The 21,920-nt window shown below is 49.9% G+C and overlaps 7 protein-coding genes; 5 read left to right on the forward strand and 2 right to left on the reverse strand.

Moving 5' to 3' along the window:
* Positions 1-419: 419 nt before the first annotated feature.
* FFUJ_08591 (uncharacterized protein) lies at positions 420-1,988 on the forward strand (the record flags this gene model as incomplete). XM_023580690.1 has 2 exons in its annotated part: positions 420-1,012; positions 1,058-1,988. 2 exons carry the CDS (start codon positions 420-422, stop codon positions 1,986-1,988), a joined length of 1,524 nt encoding a protein of 507 aa, XP_023433426.1.
* Positions 1,989-2,239: 251 nt separating this feature from the next.
* Positions 2,240-3,391, reverse strand: FFUJ_08590 (uncharacterized protein; the record flags this gene model as incomplete). Its single annotated transcript, XM_023580691.1, has 1 exon — positions 2,240-3,391. The coding sequence occupies one exon, from the start codon at positions 3,389-3,391 to the stop codon at positions 2,240-2,242; it is 1,152 nt and encodes a 383-aa protein (XP_023433427.1).
* A 467-nt stretch (positions 3,392-3,858) lies between these two features.
* On the forward strand, positions 3,859-6,443 carry FFUJ_08589 (related to stress activated MAP kinase interacting protein; the record flags this gene model as incomplete). XM_023580692.1 has 3 exons in its annotated part: positions 3,859-3,881; positions 3,941-6,278; positions 6,336-6,443. 3 exons carry the CDS (start codon positions 3,859-3,861, stop codon positions 6,441-6,443), a joined length of 2,469 nt encoding a protein of 822 aa, XP_023433428.1.
* Positions 6,444-9,988: 3,545 nt separating this feature from the next.
* Positions 9,989-10,634, forward strand: FFUJ_08588 (uncharacterized protein; the record flags this gene model as incomplete). XM_023580693.1 has 2 exons in its annotated part: positions 9,989-10,039; positions 10,095-10,634. The coding sequence occupies 2 exons, from the start codon at positions 9,989-9,991 to the stop codon at positions 10,632-10,634; spliced, it is 591 nt and encodes a 196-aa protein (XP_023433429.1).
* A 1,756-nt stretch (positions 10,635-12,390) lies between these two features.
* Positions 12,391-13,440, reverse strand: FFUJ_08587 (uncharacterized protein; the record flags this gene model as incomplete). Its single annotated transcript, XM_023580694.1, has 1 exon — positions 12,391-13,440. The coding sequence occupies one exon, from the start codon at positions 13,438-13,440 to the stop codon at positions 12,391-12,393; it is 1,050 nt and encodes a 349-aa protein (XP_023433430.1).
* Positions 13,441-14,804: 1,364 nt separating this feature from the next.
* On the forward strand, positions 14,805-16,300 carry FFUJ_08586 (related to ATX2-Putative Golgi transporter involved in homeostasis of manganese ions; the record flags this gene model as incomplete). XM_023580696.1 has 4 exons in its annotated part: positions 14,805-14,837; positions 14,893-14,909; positions 14,968-16,065; positions 16,114-16,300. The coding sequence occupies 4 exons, from the start codon at positions 14,805-14,807 to the stop codon at positions 16,298-16,300; spliced, it is 1,335 nt and encodes a 444-aa protein (XP_023433946.1).
* A 3,375-nt stretch (positions 16,301-19,675) lies between these two features.
* On the forward strand, positions 19,676-21,892 carry FFUJ_08585 (related to archipelago beta form (F-box-WD40 repeat protein); the record flags this gene model as incomplete). XM_023580697.1 has 6 exons in its annotated part: positions 19,676-19,978; positions 20,043-20,126; positions 20,189-20,796; positions 20,846-21,208; positions 21,256-21,604; positions 21,656-21,892. 6 exons carry the CDS (start codon positions 19,676-19,678, stop codon positions 21,890-21,892), a joined length of 1,944 nt encoding a protein of 647 aa, XP_023433431.1.
* Between the last annotated feature and the right edge of the window lie 28 nt (positions 21,893-21,920).

Below are 21,920 nucleotides of genomic sequence, written 5' to 3' on the forward strand. Positions count from 1 at the left end.
GGGAGGCCACCAGGGGGAGGGGAAAAGTGACTGGATGGTGAAACATAAACAAGCTGCCTTTTCGTTCTTTTTTTAGATAGAACATGTCCGGGGAAGAATAAGCTCTGACGCGGTCATCTCTTTTAATACTCTTTTCGTCCACTTGTTTCTCTCTGCTCTTGAAACTTTTCTGACGCAGGATCACGACGACAACGGCAGGTTCACAATACCATCAAGTTTGAGAGGATATCACAGCTGCTGTGCGGCTTTTTGCTTGGTTCGGTCACCTCGTTGTATCTTCTTATCTTTTCTCTCTCTCTCTCCCCTTTCTCTCTTCTCAGTGCACCTTGCCGCTTGTTGGTTTTCCTCGTTCTTTGCCAGATCATATCACGCTAGGTCAAGTCGTCCTCTTTACTGAAGCACGACTTCGAAACTTCAGAATGTCGCTCAAGGATAGGATCTCGTCACCCCTCGAGGCTGGTACCTCAATCCTCGATGCTCATCACCTGCCACCTCATCTGGCACCGGCTCTCGAGCATGTGTCCTCGCGTCTGGCCCGCAAGTCGCAACATATCACACTTGTTGTAGCCCGCCGGGATTATCAACTCCCTTCTGTTGTGCCCCCCAAGGGTCTGCTGACTCCGACGACTCCTTCACCGCTATCTCCTGGCCTTCGGTTGAACCTCTCTCAAGGTCCTGTCTCCAGGCTCAAATCGCTGGTGAGAACTGGCTCTTCAACATCCCTGCGGTCGATGAATTCTCCACGAAGTGCTCTGTTTTCACCCGGTCAGGTCCCCCCGCTTGAAGCGTCTAGCCCTCGGTTCAGATGGCCTCTTTCACCATCCACGCCAATGTCTCCTCCTCCCATGACACCTTGCACCGCATCATCGACGACCACCGATACCATGAGCTCAATGATGAGCGCCTCGTCAGGCTTCGGTATGCGACTCATCCACACCAACGAGCTCCACCCTAGGTCCGAAAGGATCCTCAACTCGATTTTGAGCAAGACGGAGAAGAAGTTTGCGATAGGGTAAGACACCTCGTTTCTCCATCGAACATAACTAACTCGCCAAAGCACTGAGTGGCTATCACCTGCTGTCAGAGCTTCCTCGTGCGGGCTCACCAATCAGCTCATCCATAGCTCCATCATCCAGAACGAGGTCCTTTTCTGCTCCGAAGGCCTCACAGTTCTATCACTCGATAGATTGTACAGTCTCAAGAGTGCCTTGTCCAGCTATTCCAAAACGAAATCCCACCTCCGTCTCGAAGACGCCGTTGACGAGCTCCGACGTATCATCCTGGCAACCAATGGTGCAAAAGTTTCAAAAACCGCCATCCTCCGGTCGTATGACTGGCTGAGTGTGTCTAATTGGGCGCTTGTGGACCTTGATCGCATGTATAGGCGGGCGTATGGAGGACCAGAGCAGCATGGTGGCATCTCAGGTCTTACTAGCTTTGCGGAGCCAGCCATAAAACCTATCAGCGACTCACAAGAACGATACAAGGAAGAAGAGGCTGAGGAGGCGACAATTGGCATGGATGTCTCCAAAGGGAAGACGCCCTCGCCCAAGCCTCTGCTTAAACTCCAGACAAATTTCACTCCGGGCCCCATTCTGAAACCAAAGCCCAAGAAGATTCAAGTTCCAGCTCCAGTTTCGGTCCCATCTCAAGCTCAAACGCCGACTCAAGCACCAACTCAGGCCGAGGTAGAGGAGGAGGAAGACGGCGATCGCACAGCACGACCGACAGATCAATTGTATTTCACAATGCAACAATGGGAGCCACCTTCGACGATAGATCAAATCTTAACCGCCGGTCCCATCAATCGAAGCGCTTTCAGTCCCCTTACGCCAACACCCATCATGAGTCCAGCATCACCAAGGTTTGGGCCGTTAACACCACATGACTATGACGATATTTCGCCCACCACGCGGGGAGAATGGGGCTTCATGATGGCAGACAATGCCTTTCAGAGCGGTCGCAAGGCCGGAGTTGAGATCTTTTGATATTGAAGGCTTATTTGTTCTGTTCTCTTCTGTTCTCTTCTGTTTTGTTTTAAAGGTTGCATGGCGAGCGTTTTGGCTTCAAGACACCCCTTTTGTTCGATTGCACGTATGCTTTGTTACATGGCATATTAGATCTCAGCGTTATAGAGGACGGCATATGTTTGTGGAGTAAATATTCTGGACAAAAATGGGGGACGATAGATAGTACCATTCTTGAATATATTAAATAAATCTGGGTATCATTGTCATCACTACCATCCGTACTTACTCCCTGCCTCTTTTCGATTATTCTTCCCCTTGGCAAAACTATCCTCAAGAGCTTCGCGCTGGCTCTGTGCATTCTGTACCAACTGGCGCAAGCTGTGCTTTCCACCTCCTTGGATCGCACGCACAGGGTTATGGGTCTGTTCCTCTCCTGCGGCCCGAATCTCTTCGTTGTGTCTATATTCTTTATCCATATTAAAGTTGATTACTTTTTTAGCTGCTTGGTTGCCCAGGCCATTGCGGCCAAAGAGCTCTCTTCGTTGAGCGGCAGTGAGGTTGAGGTCCTCCACTACTGTATCAAGGGACTCAGAGCCTGGCAATGTTGTTGCGGATGGACCTGCTTGCGCATGGCTGGCATAGTCGCCATATGCGCCTTCATCGTAGGTCAATGAGCTTTCTGCCGTCGCAAACATTGGTTCGTAAGTGCCTGAAGAACTCCTGTCTGCAGGCTCAGAAGGCTCTTCTGTGTGCAAAGAGAACAGCGACACCTTCTTGGGAACGGCTGGCGTGGCCTCTGGTGTTGCTTCAGCCGGTTTCAGCCGAGCCTGTTCATGTGCGGGAGTCGGCGCTGGTTTTGCCAGCCCAGAATTCAGTTTCTTCTTCTTCTGGGGGTTCCTTGCCACAGACAGAGGCTTGAACATCAATGGCTTGCCCACCAACTTAACCTCGTCCGCTGGTTTTTGTCCTTCAGGTATATGTGGTTGCGCGGCAGCCTTCAGTGTCGGTAGGCTCATGCCGTCTGCGTTGTCGTCTGAATTCTTCAGGTCGCCTCCTGCGTCTCTGCTGAACCCTGGAGCTGCGCTAGTCTTGAACTGAAAGATTGGTCTCGCTATCGAACTGCTCGATGCCACGGGTTTGGGCTTGTTCGCGTTCTTGGGCGCTGGTAGAAACGAATTGAAACCGGAGAATCTACCACCACCGGCAGTCTTGGTCCGTTTCTCTGGAGGTTCTTCGGCTTGCGGTCTATTGTTGGCGAGCTGAGGGAGGCTGACAACGATTTTCCCAGGGTTGGATCTATCGACAACCTTTTGGAAAGGCTTCTTGGAAGATGCAGATGATTTAGGGGCTGGTTTGACAGGAGATTGAACTTCGGCTTCGGAGTTTGAGCCCTCCGAGTCGGAATAGTCGACAAGGCCCATGGTGGTCGATTATGCGATTAGTTAGTTGGTGTGATAGTGAAAGTACGAAAGAATCGTGAAGCTGAGCATCGCGACATGAAGTTGAAAGGTTCCACTTCGAACATGACGGTGCCGCAATGCAGCCACATCTTGACGAGGCTGTGCTCCACACTCAAGGGTAAGGTGAGCTCAGATAAATACTGGTACAGAGTACGGAGTATCCGTAGGTGCTACCTTAGCAGGTACTGCCTAAATAACCCCACTGCTCAATTCGTGCTTGTCGCGACTACCTACCTACCTACCTACCTACCTAACCTTATGTAGAGGTAGCAGTTAGTTACAGCGATGATACAGTCCCTGCCTTAGATTCTCGATTTCTTGATTACACACGGCTTGGGGCAGTGTTAAACATGTTGAAGCAGTTACTCGGCTCTCGGCAATTTCTTGACTTCACAGGGTGAAGCGATCACGCATAATTAGTCGCGACTATGTCCGTCATACAACTTGAAGAGTGCGATCATGTCTTCGGTAATGGCTTTGCACAGATTCATAAGCTGACGTCCCGCCCAGACTCGTCTCCTACCAGCTTCGCACAAGCTACCTCGATGAAATTGCAGACGGTGTTGGAGAGCGACTCCTAAACGTCAACGATGGCTTCATAAACTCGGCTCCTTTTAAAGCCGCCGGCTGGCGACCGAATTCGTCCCACCACAAGCGGACACATTCACCTCCAATTCCTACTGCGATTGCCTCCGAGTACTTCCAAGCACCAAAGCAGGCTGGCCTCACACTCGAAGATGGGGAAGAAGATGGTGGTATGCTCACTGCGGGCGGTTCGGATACCATGGGTCCAGGAATGGCTACCAGGCGGCGCAGGCGTCGCGAGCAGATGGAGGAAGAGGACAGTAGTGACTTGAGCGATGAGAGTGACGACGATACGGACCAACGGGCTGCGCAACAGATCAAGTTTGCAAAAATGCCACTCAGACACAGAGCAGGCTCGTCGCCAATACAGAACACGAACTTGAGGCAGGTCGGAGCTGTCTCACCAAGGGCGCCTCGCCGAGGCTCACAGTCAGCTTTGATAACAGTCCAGGAGAGGCACCGGAGAGACACAGTCACCAGCAGTGAGATATCATCCGAAAACGAGACCGATATTCCGACAGTCCAGAGGCATCGAGAAGCTGCTCGCGCTGCAGCAAGGGCTGCCAAGTTACAGGCTAGAATTCTAGAGGAGCCCTCGCCCGGTATTCAACGAGCGGACACATCTCTCTTGCCAGAGGAGGAGGAAGATTCCGACGAGGCTTCCGACTTATCTGATAACTACGCCGAGAGTATAGACTCGGCATCGATTCTTGATGGCGTCGAAAATGCTATCAATGCTTCTCCCACCCGCCAGGTTGTGGGAACACCACCCAAGAACTTTGTACGCCAGTCTACTATTCGCAAATCCAGACCACCGGCGCACCCCATTGTCCTCGGAGCGTTACCACCTCCCAGGCCGATGAGCATGATAAGGCCTTTGAGCGTCGCCCAACCCAAGAGTTTGCTATCGGCCGCCCTAAAAGCCAAGGATAAGAAATCGTCTATTCCCTTCCAGAAGTTCGCCCATTTCAGCGGGCAGGGTACGCAAGGTTCTATTGCTGTGCGTATATATGCACCTTTCTCAAAAACACCTAGCAAGCCATTCCAGGTGCTAATCCGCCCACGTGTTCACGACGGACAAGGTGCTGAGCGGGTGGTGACGGTTGCGGACCTTATCGGTTTGAGTTTATACCGATACAACGAGGAGAAACTCGAACCTCCGTTACCCAATGGCAAGCTCAATATTAACTGGTGGACTCTACGTATGGTGGAAGAAGGTGGCGAAGTTGACGACGATTTCCCCCCCTTTGAAAGAACAAAACCGTTGACATCTTTTACTACGGTTAACAATGCTGCTGCGCGCGGCGGAGGCCGCATGCGATCTAATTCAACTGCTTACGACGACTTTGCGTTAGCAGCAGCTTCAGAGGAGGAGTACCTTGAGAATAAGTCACTCACACCACAAGAAGACGAAGAAGAAGAGCCAGCAACATCACAGGATAGCGGCGGTGGGGTTCCTCTCACTCCTACGGAGCCAGATGCGGATGCGACTCCTCGGGGCACTCCAGGGCCGGCTATCAACCCGTTTCTATCGGAACGTCCGCGGCAAAATCCTATCGTCACAACGACATATCGCTCCAACGCTCCTCCAGCAGACATACCCCAGGCGCCTGCTGCAGCTCCCAATACATCCCGCGGGCAGCAAAAGCTGCTTCGGATTCATATCATGTCATCAGATGTCGCACCGGGTCAAATGGTGACACTAGATGTGATGACTGATACTTACTTGGCTGAGGTGCTGGACATGGTATGCCGAAAGAGACAATTAGACAAGGCCAACCATGTTCTTAAGCTTCCTGGATCAGGAGCGGTAGTCATGCTGGACCGGCCAGTTTCGTCCATCGGGAATGTCTCAGACTTGGAATTGTACAGGCGACGATTTGCAACAGATGGTCCGTTAACTATCACCGGCTCGCCGGGCAGCTCGTCCCCGAAGATGCTGCCATTGGCCGAGCAGGCCATGCAGAAACGCAGTAAGAAGTCACAAACGCCCATGGTCGGAAGTCATCCGTTGGCGCGAGAATCTCTGAAGCAAGATGAGCTCAGCAACGCCAGCTACAAGAAGTACACTGTTTGGCGCAAGCAGCCCATGCGTATCGTTGGTATGAGCGAACGCATTCTAGTAATCGACGGCGAGTACATTCATATCATGCCAGCGTCTGGCGGTAAGGCATTGCATGATGGTTCAGGCAAGACAACAACGGTGCACTTTAGTAACGTGGTTGGGTGCAAAGTCCTCCGGAAACATCCCACGAATGTCAAGGTGAGAGTTTACTGTTCCTTTGATATTGGTCTGCCATTCTAACAGTGCCGCAAATAGCTTGTTGTGTATAAAGCGACCGAGAGTAAACGATATGACTTTGAGGCCCGTAGTGCATTGGAAGCGGCCGAGATAGTGGAAGAGCTAAAGAAGGGCATGCCTAAATGAGTGGAATCGCAGATCCGAATGCCTTTGGGGTTTAGCAAACCGTTGACACACTCCAGATTCCAGATTGCAAAATACGCACTGAAGACACGAAGACGGTAGCGCAGGCAATCCACTGGAATTCCTCGTTGTTTCCACACCACTTGTATGTCACTTGATGTACATAGTAGCAAATGGACTTGGGCTTGCCCCTTTCGCTTGACGGCAAACCCTCAATTTCAATGGCAAACGAAACGACTTATTTCGTTTAACCCATGCCATATGTACTTGAACGGACATTGAGCCATACTTTGATCAGTCCACGCGTGTGTTGATTGCAATGAATCTCGATGAGAAGCGGTGTCGGCTACGGCATCAGAAGCAAGGCTGAAAAGCTGCTTCAATTATTGTCAGACCATGCTCGGTATAGTCTTGGCTAACATTGGCCAAGACTGTCGAGCAAGGCAGTAGAATGTGGAAATAGCGATCCAAGGTGCCAAGCCGGGGTTATGGCAACAGAATACATATCATGGAGCACTGAGGATGGGGAGAGATGGAGTTGATGTGGAGACTTGGCGGGGGCGTGTGTGGCGTTGGGCCAAGCCGGCGACGACAGGGGAAGCTCTCAGATTGGATCAGGCCAGTAAAGAAGAGTGTTGGAGGTGCTGTATCCGTCGTTGTGTGCAAACTCGTACATGTTGCGTGTGCCAGTCTCCGAGCCTCATGACTGTGCATGTTGTTTGAACCAGAACCGATACTGTCCAAATCGGCAAGAAAGACATATCATTTCTGCAGTGATACACCGCATACTGATTTCAACCCTTGCATCAACTGCTGATTGCTTGGTCTTTGTGTGATGTGACACCAACAAAACTGATGGCTCTTCTGGCTAGGTGTCGCGTGCCGCGCGTTCAGGTACCTGACTACCCGAGACAAAAGAGCAAAGTCCCAAGCAAAGGTGGTCGGTCTAAGGTACCTCGGGTCTCCCATCTACCTACTTTGGTCGGTTTCGATGCGGATAGGGAATCAGGATTATCAGGCTAATCCTGAGTCGACTCGTTCTTCCTGATCGAGTGTATATTATGGACCCTAGCTATCGCTGATCAATTCTGTGATATTGTCAGCAACTACAGAAAAGAAGTGATCAAGACAGTCAAGGGCTTCCTTGTCTGATTCTTCCCAGATCGGGCGTTTCCACTGTCGTATTGGGGACTGACAGTCAGTCGATCCTCTGAACTCCTTCAGACTCCTCTGGGCTTCTCGAACTAACATCAGTGGTTAGCGGACCTCTTAATAAAGTCTCACTCCAAGTTCTCCTGATTTCCGCGGTTCAGCTAGGTACTGAAGAGGCTGGGACAACTCATGGAGGCAAAGAAACCAGGAACGCAAGGTTTCTCTCCAGGAAATAGCTTGAGGTTTGATTGGATGCCTTGGGACATTGTTTCAGAGAAGTAAGCTTCCTCTTAACGCCATGCAGAGTTGGAGGGTGGCGTGTTGCATATGCCAGTGTGTATGTGTATGTATGTGTTCTCCGTAGAGCAGGATGCATTCGTATACAGTGCAGCCTTTTAGGTAATTCCAAGCATAATTTCGATTTTGTTTGAACCCAATGTCTATCCACAGGGCCACAGTCGTTCTGACGAAGGATCAATATCACGGGAACAGTTACTGTATAAGGTCCTAAAGTTCCAAGCTGGCTCACCAATGAAGAGGCCTTGTTAGTGGCCCATGCAGACTGCCGTAGGGCTCGTGTTGGCCCTGGTTCAACTGTAACGAGAAGAGCAACCAGCAAACAAAGTGTGGAGCTCCCATCCCAAAAAGCCCCACCGTGACGCAAATAGTCACCTAAAATTACGCGATAGAGACATTGGCATTAGGGAAGGCGAAGACAGCGGCAGGATTGACTACAGGATCATGGGAAAAGGAACGAGGCGATGCCGGCGCTTTCATCTTTTTAGACGATGGAGGACGCAAGCAAGCAAGCACCCTTTGAAAGAGTAAGTCTATACCTATGTATGCTAAAATAGTAGGTAGGTACTAACCTAGGTACTAGGTAGTCTTCTCAGTTTCTCCCTGCTTCCTTGAATGTGCAAGATGTGGTCGTCTTACGTGGGCGTGGCTGTGACAGAGCCGATGCTGTGGCGACCGTGGCTGACGTATCCGTACTCAATTCGGTCCCACTTCTGTTTTTAGTCCATAACGTCAGAACAAGTTTATCCTCAAACTTCACGGGAGTCGGCTTCATCAACTGGAGCTGGCTTTAACAATATTCTTGCTTTCGTCCAAGGCGAGCCAAATTTGTTGCCCCCAATCACAAATCTTGGCCCAGTCTCGCCTTGGCGCCCCCCCCCCCCCGGATGTACGTATGTTTGAAGCGTGCAGTCTGTAGCTGCACTAGCCAGGACCTCTAACGCTATGAACACGCCTGTTACAGCACATGCGCGAGATCGTGATGAAAGATGATGGAGGATTTGCAGTCACTAGGCACTTGCAGTACTTGACTAGACTACAGGGTGTACCTGGTAGCCAAGAAATGCCCGCTGCTGCCTCCCATTTCTTGGTTCTTTACTTCGACATCCATTGCTGCTCATTTTCTGGTTTTTCTGATACAACTCGGAGAACGGCACTGAAACCCTGGTCACGGAATATTATGCAGGTACTCATGGGCTTGACTGTCAAAAGTCGGTCGTTTCGGTGAATCACTTATGCCTCAAGATTCGAATGGATCGGGTAGCTGTCCAGGCTGCATTCATGACCTGGATCCTGCGCTCCTTTCAACATTACCACCTTAGCAGGTACCTAAGTCACTGTACCTAATACCTGAAACCCCAAGACATGCCGCGTGATCTTGAGGCTCAGCTCTGCACAAAAGACAAGGATCAAAGAATGGGTCGACCTCGGTTTGAGTACCTGCTGAATTATTCCCGGCGGTCTCGTGTAGGGCGAGCTGAGACATGGGATGTTGTATTTCCTTCGCCTTGCATAACGTAAGCTAGGGGCAGCTGAGGCCACTACATCTGGAAGCTCTTCTGAGTGCCGTATGCACAAAGCGTCTTAGAGGACAGCTCGGACTGGGCGAGATCTACATAAGGTGCACAGTGTATGGCATATGGCACTGGTACAGAGGCTTGAAAGAAGCAGTAGCATGACTGACATCAATCAACCCGAAGCACGAATATTTGGGTACTGGTCCGTTTCTGGTCCGTCAACTGCGCTGTTGGCTGTGTCGATCGATGACCTAACTACGACTAGACGTGCCTCTCCAAGCATATGTACGAATCGCCAAGGCCCGGAGCCAGGGCGGACAGTCCGGGGTGAAGGGGGTGTGCGAATAGAAGTCATCGTCAAAGGCCCCAGTGCAATGCAGTCAGCCAAGATAGACGGCATAGCATGGCATAGTTCGTGTCCAACTGTCTCGGTCTGTGTCCATAAAACGTCTTGACTTCCAGACTTTCTATCCTTTCTCTTCTTTCCTCTCATTCACCGCTGGCAACCAATTCAAGATCAGACTTACACATCACCAAACAAGCACTTCTCAGTCCAATCTTCCCATCCACAACACCAACATCATGAAGTACTCCGCTGTCACTCTTCTTGCTGCCCTGGCTGCCTACTCTCAGGTATGATACTCTATTTCCCTATGGTTCGCAGGCTTGCCTTGCTAACATGATACAGGCCCAGTCAATCTCCATCCCTGGCGGTGATGAGGTCTCCTCTATCATTGGCGATGTTTCCTCCCGAATTGGTGATGCCTCCTCTATCATTGAGGATGTCTCTACCCGCGTTGGTGATGAGGTCTCATCTCGCATCGGCGATATCTCTTCTCGCATCAGCACCGCCACCGAGACTGGTGCTTCCACAACCGTGACTGATGCTTCCACCGCCACCGATTCCGCAGAGACCGCGAGCGAGACCGGATCCAGCACTGTCGACACCAGTGCCCTCGGCAGCGTGACCAGCGCTCTTGCCAGTGCCTCCAGCGCCATCGAGGATGAGATTGCTTCTCTCAGCTCTGATCTCGCCACTGCCACTGGTACTGCCAGCGAGGCTATCGAGTCCGAGATCGCTGCGCGCACCTCTAAGATCGGTGCTATCGAGAGCAGTGCGGGTGCTGCCGCCAGCAGTGCTACTGGTGACAACGCTGGTGCCATGCCCACTGCTGCCGTCGCTATGGGTGCTCTCATGGGTGGTGCTGCTCTCTTTGCTAACATGTAAAGTGGCATTTACGGAAGATTACATTAATAATGAAACAAACGGTCAAATCTTCACGCGCCATCATTTTAACCAACATGGAACTCTTGCATATCCAACTCGGATGAAGTAAGGATATGACAGGGTTCGGGATCTTAATTAACTAGCGTTGCACATCTGCCGTTAGTGTGATTGAAAAGGGAATTTGGAACTGAAGAATGCCTATGTCTGGTGCAGCCTTTGGAACGATGACTTTGTCGATAGAATTGCTCACGTAAAATGTTCTTGACTACCCATGGAAATAAAGATTTTCGTATCATATGTTGGCCCAAATGATGGATTTCTGTGTTTATGCCTTTATGCGCTCTCAATTGCGTGAATAATGCAATGCATACTCTTTATTGCCTGCTCTTCTCTGTAGGATGTTTTAGTCTCCGGTTTTCCCTTTAGCTTAATCAACTCTCTCAATGACACCCTCCATGAGTGGCGTGAGATGTGTATAAAGGTTTCGCCCCAGGATTTATGCTGTCGCGGCTAACTTCTACTTGTATCATGTAAGCTAAAACTGAACCTCTGGTAACTGATATTGGACATCCCACTTCGTCCTAGGTTGTTCTAGAAGTAATGACTTGCAGTGTAACTATCCACGTGAACGGCACAACTACAAACCCAGAGGGAGGAATCTAGCAAGTAACCTTTCTTGTCGATAGTGAGCTTCTGGACTCAGGTAGTGGGAATAAGGGGATGGCTATGTGCTGTGAGGTCCGCATTCCAGTCAATCAGTATGATTATATGGTCACTTCCCTGATTTGAACCCCATCCTAAGCTTCACCGGTTACGAATGTAGCAGCCCAACTCAATACAGGCCGCCAGGACAGACACCTATGAAACAACCAATAGCCTCCTGTTTTCGGCGAAAGAAAGGCAAAAATAAATATCTACATGGGCGTCTTCGTACCTACTATACCCTGTTTGGGAATCAGCATGTCAGGCATGCCAGTGCCTCAGCGCGCTCGAGAATAACCATAGGCCCTGTTGTATTTGAATGCAGGTATAGGAACTTGGCTTGCAAGGTCTATTTGAGCTCTCAGAATATTTACAGTATTTAATTTTCTTTTTTTTAAACCGTTTACTCGGTATGGGGTTCAGATCAGAGGGGGGGCATGCTGAGAACGCAACCTTGTCAATGTCAGTCGTTTCTATTTCTTGACTCTACAGCTAATAAAAAGGAACTGGGGAAAGGAACAACATTTCAAGCTTATCTCAGTGCTTTTCATCTCTCATGTTATTCCGATATGAATATTGGCCAGTGTAGTGGCTTGAACAAGACTTGGATATGATTGCTATGAACGGTGGCTGTCCCGTGAGAGGGCTTTGAAATCCCTCGAGCCGAAGTTACCTCGAAGCGTATGAATGAGTGAACATCCCAGTGCCGTGCTGAAATATACCTCTGAACCCCATCTGTATCTAATACATTATTCTCTTTAGTACTTCCTCAACTTGTCTGTACCAGGTGCTTGGTATGATGGTCATATCAATGACAGTGACTGGGTAGCGGAATCACGAAATGAGACCAGAAGCTGACTGTCTGTGTTCTCAAGGATGCATAGCTACTCTATCCTATTATAATAGTAGATGAGTGCACTGAGCACAGTCCGCATTTGATTGTTTATCTCACACAAGCTTACCAGACCATGCAACTCTGATCCAGGAGGAGCGTCACAGTCAAATCTACTGGCCGTGGCATAACCATGTGTTGTACGCTATACTGGGATTAACGTCATGTTTTGGGCCGACTCTCTGTCCATAACTTATCGATGATCTGGAAGACAGCCGTCACGCCCTTCATGGTCTGTTCATCCACCTGTCCACCCAGCTTTTGCTGGATCTTATCTGGATGCCATCGTACACGCTCATCCCTGAGCTTAGCCACAAACGATTTTTCTCCTATCTCTTTTGGATTCAGCCCATTGACAAGGAACTTGCGCACAGTTGGCTCATCCACGTCTTCTATACGACCACCTTCAACCGGCCATGCAATTTCTGTAGGTGTGCCATCCCAGTTTGCCCAAGCTTTCGTGTAATCTTCCCATCGTTGTTCCCAACGTCGACGTTCTCTCCGTTCCTCTCCACGACGGATACTATATTCCATGTCCTCTTGGAGTTTCTGCGCGCGACGATCCTCGTTGGCTTTGCGCTTCTTCGCCTCTTCACGGCGAGCACGCTCCTCAAGCAGGCCAGCATTTGTCTTTTCCCACATTTTCTGGCGTACATAGGAAGCGTACTCTTCATCTGTCATTTGTTCCAGGTGACCTGTAGGCCCTACGCGCTCGTTGGGGTAGACGTGGACGGGTTGGCCATATACACTTTCCCAGTATGCAGCGCCCTCGTCATCGGCCATGGCGTCGAATAAAGATTCACGAAATGCTGCGTCTGGATCTAGAGGCTCTGGCTCATGAGGGTTATTTGGTGTGGGAGAGCGATGTGGCCGACGGTGTCGGTGTCGGCGGTGACGGACAGGCGAACGCCCGTGCCTGTCATCATGATCATAATCTCGATGCCTATGTCTGTCTCGCGATCTTCGACGAGATCTGCGGTGATCCTTCAGCCGGATGCGTGAGCGCCTCGGCGCTGTGGTATCCCCTCCGTCATCTTTATCGTTGCGCTGGGCGTCGGCGTGCTCTGATGGCGCATCGAGCGACGGTTCTCTCTTGACGTCAACTAGTGATCGCGATTCGGGAGATCGACTCCTCCTTCGGCTTTTGGGCTTTTCAGGGTTGATAGAGGAGAGGATGTGGCGTCTGCGAGGCGACTGCTCGGTTCCGCCCATCATGTGAGGGCCGTATAGTTCGAAGGCATTGGGTCAGTGACGCTCTTGGCTTTGCTAGTCTGAGAATTTGTAGTTGTAAGTTTAAGTTTCGATGTGGGGATTCGTTGTTGCGGGTGCACAGACCTTACTTTATATTCATGGTATTACTTTACCTACCTATCCGTCGACCTAAACGGTGAACCCGACAAATTGGTAGGTACTTACCTAAGTATGCACCGAGAAGCAAGTTTAGGCTCTATTAACATTTAGCAAGAAGGATGAGCCCCTGGGGTGCATGTTGCTCCAGTAATTGCAGATATGGCTGTGTGTCAGAGAGTTAATTGCAATAACTTTCGTGACTGTCAGACTGAGTTATACGATCAGAGCTGAGGTATACACAAGGTTATTTATTTCAGCCGAATAGACAAGTCCATCAAGGAGCATCATCTTTGCCCAACTGATTGTCATATATGTTTAAAAACACTCGAAAGATATTATGACTTGAGATTGTACTTGAATACGATGCCAAGTCATCCAGTACAGGGTAGGCAGATTTAGCGTATCAATTAAGAAATGTTGGCATCCGTAGCCAGTTACTCGCTATCACTCAGTACTGGGTTTATAGTATCTACTCCAGTTTTGGTATGGTAAGGACAAGGTAGAAAAAACGATAATCACGGAAGGGTATTCGGTACTCCGTACTAGTAGCAGAAATATACCTTGATAGTCCAGCCACTATGGAACATTGACCATTAGTTACGATAAGGAGGCAACTTGGAGTGAAACATGGGCCACCACCACCACCACCTATTATTCGCATTCACTTCGAGTCGAAAGCTTTACACACCAAGAACCCCCCCTGCTAAGAAAACAACGTTGCCCTCTGAGGAAGTGATACTGATCTCTTATCTCACATCGTCAATCAGTTATAGTTGACGCTATTCCAAAAAGTATCCCTCCCCCTGAATTCATTGTCTCCACGGGCTGGTCCCTAGGGGGAATTTTAAGGGTCTAGATGCCCCGCAGCGTCCAATCGACAGCTAGCAAACCGTCGCAGGGCTGGTATTGATGGACCCAACAGTGTGTCCAGGCTGACTGACTCCTACTGATGAGCGAGGCCAGATAAATTTGTTCGACACCCAATACCAACGCCAACCTCTTTCTTGTCCGCTCCGCCCTTGCGTCTTGTCTTGCCTGAGGTGTCGTCGATACTGCGCTTCAACCCCTCGATAAGCGCATATACAGATCGGTACACTTGACGGGAATCAGTGACGACCGCAACATGCGTGGGTAGTCTTTACACCGGCACCTCTTTTCCTTCTGTTCTGGCATCATTCCTGTGCGCATAACCACCCAAGAGTCAGTCAATTGACATCGCATCAACCATGGGAGGGGTATTATTACTTCTAGGCCTATGCGTAAGTGAACCTCACTCATTCGTCGATAAATCACCGAGACTGACATTCAATCAAGCTAGTCATGGCGTTGGCGTACGTGCGACCGTGATGCCATTCTCGTCGATTGCTAACATATCTACTTACCCAACAGGTCATTCCTTGCCGGAGCGCTGCCCCTTTCAATGTCTCTTTCACAATCACAGCTTCGACTGCTCTCGAGCGTCGGTGTTGGAATATTGGTCGGGACTTCACTTATAGTCATTATCCCCGAAGGAATCGAGGCTGCAACCGCGCCTGCGGAGGCTGCTCATATGCATCGAGTTCGAAGCCTGGTGCGCCGAACCCCCTGGAGCCACGCCGTACTTAAACGCGGACTCCCCGAGTCAATTGTCACAATAAGCACCGGCTCAATCGAGAAACGAAACGACGAGTTGGACACCGAAGCGCTTGTTCGTCGCATTATAAATGCAGCAGCGAGGAATGGCCGAGTCAAGCGTGCAGATATCGAGGCCGCCATTGAAGCGACAGGTGACGATGCTCCAGCCATCCCAGGAGCCGGCGATGCCGCAAAAGATAGCACTACCGATAACAAGGGATCTGAAAAGGCGGAGAGTGGGAAGGAAGGCCAACAGAACCATGATCATGACCATGAGCATGAGCATGAACAGGAGCATGAGAAAGAGGAAGCGCACGAACATGCTGTTCCCACATTCGAAATCGGCTTCTCGTTGATTCTGGGTTTTTTGTTAATGTTCCTGATTGATCGACTGCCGCGCCATGCGACAGAGAGTCTTCACTCTACACCACAGACCCGCCATATCAGTCTCGACAACCTCAACGGTGATTCTGCCTCCGTTGACGAAGAGGCGGATGGGTTCCTGGGATCCCTGACACCCACTCCGCGTCGAGCGCGCAGCTTGGCAACGACCACTGGATTGGTTATTCACGCCGCCGCCGACGGAATTGCAATGGGTGCCTCGTCGACTACTTCAGATATGAAGCTTGGCTTCATTATCTTTGCGGCCATTATGATTCACAAGGCTCCTGCTGCCTTTGGCCTAACTTCACTTCTTCTCAAGCAGGGTCTTTCGAAGCGAGCTGCTCGAGGACATCTTATTGTATTCAGTTTGGCCGCACCGTTTGGTGCATTGACAACATGGACATTGATCACTCTGCTAGGTGGTGGTAAGGTTGAGAGTGACCATTGGTGGACCGGCATGCTACTCCTCTTCTCTGGTGGCACGTTTTTGTGAGTTAAGCATGTCTTTCTTGACATTCGTCACTGACACCTCGATAGATATGTTGCTATGCATGCGATGCAAGAGGATACTACCCCCCATACTCATGACCACGGCATCAACGGCTATGCAGATAGTAATGCCACGGCACAGCGGAAACCAAAGGGACCGCAGATGCGCGATACACTGGCCACCATGGGTGGTATGCTGGTACCACTGCTTACACAGTTTGGCCACCACCACTAAGTCGCAAGCACTTCATTTGCCTCGTATTCTCCTGCTGCGCATGTTGAGATTTTGGGACGGTGTGTGATGGAATATAACAGCCATAGACAGAGTATGGGATGACATGGCGCTTTTCAAAATTTCTTTATGTTTCGGGGCCGGCGAGCTCACTTTCGCTGCGTGGGAAGGGACCAGAATAGACTCCTGAGCGATTTTCAAGGCGACAAAAGGCGGGTATGAATTTATAGGGATAGCATGGGCCATGTACGGTTCCTTGGGTTGCAATAGCCGCACAAATAGTATTCTTGAGATATGTTACAGGCGTTCTTGACTACGGCTGCACAGTATCGCTATCACATCTCATGGCCAAATTCTTTATGCAGGACTGTATCTTTGTGTCACTTGATCACTGCCAGCAACTCTGGATTTATCAGATCGCATCTGGTTTCAGCGTAACCCAGCAGCAGCCAAAAGGAGATATCCAATGCCAATGCTGGGTTTGGTTGCGGATTCATCTGGTTCAACCTAGGTTTCAAAGAGGAGTTTGGTAAAACCAACTGACATCTAGGCAGGGATACAAGGACAAAAGCTGCTTCACACATAGTCACAGAAGCAACAAAATGGCCTGATATTTTTGTTCGAATGATACGTAGAGCATTCCAAAGTGAAAATGGACAGGGAATGCTGAGATAGTTTACATATCAGTTGCCGTGGAGGGTGGGTTTAATTATTTAATTCTCCGCGTTTGATAACTTTACGAATTTAATAGACATTGCCTTGGTAGGGCGTACGGCACGAGAGAATTCGCAAAATTTAAAGAGATTGAAGACGGACAACTTGACTAACAAGACGTTGAAACAATTCAACAGTGCTTATCCGTACCTTGGGGAAAAGCCAAGCTTGATGTTCGGTCAAGTCCGCTCACACCTTTCTTCATAGCCTCTTACGAAAATAGTAAGGGGCTCAGTTCATTCAGCTTCAAGGCCAGGGTCGTGCAGTACTTGTTAGTCTCGTTACAGCTTTTCCAAGGCATTAGGTATGCGTCGTTAGTGTTGTACTACCAAAACCTAAATCTTTGGGGCGGATCAAGGAACCTAGGAAAAAAGGTTGGTCGTTGACGCCATTTGGCGCTTCTGGTGGATGTTCCGAGGTCTTCTTTTCTTCCTCATACCTATTTTCTCTGCAGTGACAACTGACAACGTCAGGGTGTGAGATATTACAGCATCGTGGCTTGCGCCAGGAGTTTGGATGTTGGCTTCTGGTAAACATTTGTTCATGTGATATCTATTTCTTGCCAGTCCCTGCAATAAATCCCAGAGCCAAATTTTTTTGTTATAATCTTGGTGCAGATAATATCAAGGTAACATGAGCCCTCGTATTGATCCTCAAACTCCCTGCACGCACCTGATCGTCCAAGAAGCCTTAAAGAGGGGGTTCGTCAACGCACTTGACAAAGCATCCAATCCCATCTTGTCGAGAGCCGCCTGAAATGTCACATCTTATCACATGGCTATACTCGATGGGGGAAGGGTAGCGATGTCTTGCAGGAGTTTGCAGTGCGGAGTCCTCCTCCATCTTTGCTCTGAAGATATGTACTGTACATACCATGGTACATACAGCACAATCATAGCTGATCCTCACATGTCATGAACAAGATAGGTACAGCTGCAGACAGTCGAGCTTGTGTGAAGATCGACGTAATATCAGAGGCTGAGGGTCGGTGAAACCGTCATGATCAACCGTGCAAAAAGTCAGCAGCCACGAACTGCACCTGAGAATGGCGCACGGCTTCAACCACCGAACTACACTACCTAACCTTACGCAGGAACCAACAAGAGATAACTAATGTCCAATCCTTTCGTAGCGTACGGATACAATCTGATCTGGTGAACGGTGGAGATGATCAATTCGATCCAAGGTACGGAGTAGGATTGTATTCATTTATTCAGGGTTGACAGAGGCAGACTAGGATCTGTTTCACTGTTTGAAACAGAACAGGTTTGGCATCTCATGTTTCGAAATCAATTTCTCGATGAATTGAGTTGAACCGTTTGCGGGTTTGAGAACAAGATTAAAGAATGTACTTTGTCAATGAAGCGAGATTTATCCCAATTGCGGGAATGTGATTGGAACGTCCCGTCCCTGCATTCATTGAATCAGTAATAAATGAGCTGAAGGAAGAAAAAGCAATGAAAAGAGCGGGCTTGCTCAGAGCCTTGAAGTGCTGGGTTCTTCTCTCCTTATCTTACTTCCGTCTGATATTGGATGGATGCTGCTTGTACTGTAAAGCCTTTTCGACGACACCAGCAAAAGGAAACGAAATTTGATCAAGTTTCCGTTTTCGTTCACAGACCGTCTTGGGCTTCGAAAACCACTTCGTCCTATCGTAGGTAAGGTAGTTCGTTCTCTCAATCGATCACCCCTTATTCAGCCAACTTTTCCTTCCTTTGTCTTGTCTCGACTCGCCTCGCCTCCACTTCTGCATCCATCTGCTGCATCTGGTCATCAGATTGATTCACTTCCTCGACGCCCCAGAATCGAGTCGGTCATCTCGTCTTGCCTTACAAAGACGGACAAACCCATTATAGTCTACATATCATCCCGTATCCTCGGTAAGACAATCTCACACCCTCATTGTGTGCATTGAAACCTATTTCTCGACACAAACTTCCATACCCGGCCTTACCAGCTCGACTCAGGAGATATCCTTGTGCCGGTCACGGCGACAGCCGACATAAGCATTGTCAAAAAAGACATCCAAGCGGAAAGGCAAACGCAAGGGAATCGCTCCAACGAGGCCCTGAACTGTAGTCTGTACTGCAACGAATGCCGTTTAGCGCCTCTATGATCCCGCCATCGACCTTGGCCTGCATCCGACCCACGCGCCAGGTCATCAGCCAGTCCCAGGCTCATTCTGCGAGCCAAGATTGCCATCCCAGAACAAACACAGGCGTTCCCGTCCCTGGACGTGTTAGGTACTTAGGTACTGTACTGGTACCGTACCGCCTGTCCGTCGGCTCTCTCCACTATCTCATCCTCTAGTGACTATCGCCATTCACCGTTGGTTTCTGCTTCCTGCACCCTTTCCCTTTTTTCAATATCTGCACCTAATTCTGTTCGAAGCCAACACAACATTCTCATACCGAGTTTTTGCGCGATTATAGGCGATACTCTCTATTCTACATGTGCTGACATCGTCCTCGAATTGTTGGCAGAGGCCTCGTACGGCTTGCTTTCTGTTTTCCCCACCCACGATCCATCGTCGGCCTCCCCTCGATATCAGCCGTTGTCGCTTCAAGTAGCCCACCTCCATCAAGTTGTTGATCCTCTTCACAAACCGCTTCAAGGTCTATCTTCCAACAAACATCGACATCTTGGAGGGCGATGACCCGGGTCATGGCCGGCTACCAACGACCCATGAGTTTTTCCGAAAGACGAGGAAGCGCCCTCAGTGACGACTTGACCCTCGGCACATCGACGAACCCCATGGTTAACCACCGCTTGGAAAAGCTGCCTCAGCAGCAACGGCACCTGCGTGGACCTCCTACTCCCAGCATGTCTACACCCGCCGCGGACTTTGATCAACAACTCACTGGCTCACCTCCACCGCCTCCCACACCCGCTGCGTCTCCGGGACCTTCGCATTTCCAACCAGATTGGAGTGATGCGGCTGATGATGAGGACTTCTTTCTCGCCAAAGTCCGGCAACACTTCAAAAACTGTTCTGGTCCTCGCTGATCTGCTGAATCTCTGTACCAGCCAGCAATTGAGTTTCGTTCACCAATTTGTGAGCCCTTTATTGAAAAAGGACCCATTTACAAGTCTGCCAGACGAACTGTGTCTTCGGGTAAGGACCATTCTTATTTTGTTGTTTTCCCTAGGATACGGTGGGCTTACTCACATGTGTAGGTGTTATCTTTCATCGATGACCCAAAAGTTTTAGCACGAGCCTCGCAAGTTTCCAAACGATGGCGAGATCTCCTTAGCGACGACATGACATGGAAGAATCTTTGTGTCAAACACGACTACGGCCGCCGACTATCAGAGGTCTACACACACGCACCTAATTTCTCACCGAGACCATCAGTACAGGCTTTGCATGGACTCGATGCCGACATGACCAGCAGCAATAGTTTCCCAGGCACGCGCCCTTATTCCTACACCTCGGGGACCCGGTCGTTCGAGGGCTCGAATACCTCTGGTCGACCCAGGTTACGGACTTACAAGTCTCACTTCAAGCAGAGATATCTAGTTGAAGCTGCTTGGCGATCTGGCGGTACTAGCACAACGCGGAATATTACCCAAGAGGGGGGCGTCGTCACGAGCCTGCATCTGACGCCCAAGTACATCATTGTGGCACTTGATAATGCCAAGATTCATGTGTTCGATACTGAGGGAGACTCGCAACGCACCCTGCAGGGACATGTTATGGGTGTCTGGGCCATGGTTCCTTGGGATGATACTCTGGTCAGTGGAGGCTGCGATCGCGATGTGAGAGTATGGAACCTTAAGACTGGGTAAGTTGAAAGTCACCATCACTCTTGATCATTTGCTGACAGGATATAGTGCCTGTTTACACACCTTGCGAGGTCACACATCGACAGTGAGGTGCTTGAAAATGGCAGATGCAAATACGGCGATTTCTGGATCCCGGGATACAACCCTAAGAATCTGGGATATCCGAACCGGCCTTTGCAAAAATGTTCTTGTTGGTCACCAGTCCAGTGTTCGGTGTCTCGAGATCAAGGGAGACATTGTCGTATCCGGTAGCTATGATACTTTCGCTCGAGTCTGGAGCATTTCCGAGGGCCGTTGTCTTCAAACGTTACAGGGCCATTTTAGTCAAATTTATGCCATTGCGTTTGATGGTAAGCGAGTCGTGACGGGCAGTTTGGATACCAACGTGAGAATTTGGGATCCGACTTCTGGGTATGTGTCTCTTCAAACTACGGATAATAGCTACTAACAGTTCGAAGTGAGTGTCTGGCTATCCTCCAGGGTCACACGTCTCTCGTTGGACAGCTTCAGATGCGCGGTGACACCTTAGTTACCGGTGGATCAGATGGATCGGTCAGAGTTTGGTCACTGAAAGAAATGTGTCCGATCCACCGTCTCGCAGCTCACGACAACAGCGTCACCAGTCTGCAATTTGATGATACTCGAGTCGTGAGTGGTGGCAGTGATGGCCGAGTTAAGATCTGGGACCTCAAAACTGGACATCTCGTCCGTGAACTCATCGCGCAAGGTGAAGCTGTCTGGCGTGTTGCCTTCGAAGATGAGAAGTGTGTTGCTTTGGCCTTGAGACACGGCCGTACAGTCATGGAGGTAAGTCGATATTGGACGAAGGCTGAAAAGGCTCAAGATTGACTTTGGTAGGTGTGGTCGTTCTCACCACCCGAAGATATGCTCTATGACCGACCACTCTCGCTTCAACAGCGGGTACTGGAGGATGACCCGAATCGCCCACTGAGCGCCATGGCTATCGACTATCGCACTTCACAACAGACTTTGGTCAGTTCTAGCCGAGACGCTTCCACCCACGATGTCGAGATGAACGACGCTGGCCCTTCAACTGCCCCATTGCAGGGCGGTACGTTCTTTCATGACGACTGAGCTGGGAGTTCGGTGATCTCAATGATGG

Source organism: Fusarium fujikuroi, chromosome FFUJ_chr07 (genome assembly GCF_900079805.1).
Source record: "Fusarium fujikuroi IMI 58289 draft genome, chromosome FFUJ_chr07".
Classification (NCBI taxonomy): Eukaryota; Fungi; Ascomycota; class Sordariomycetes; order Hypocreales; family Nectriaceae; genus Fusarium; species Fusarium fujikuroi.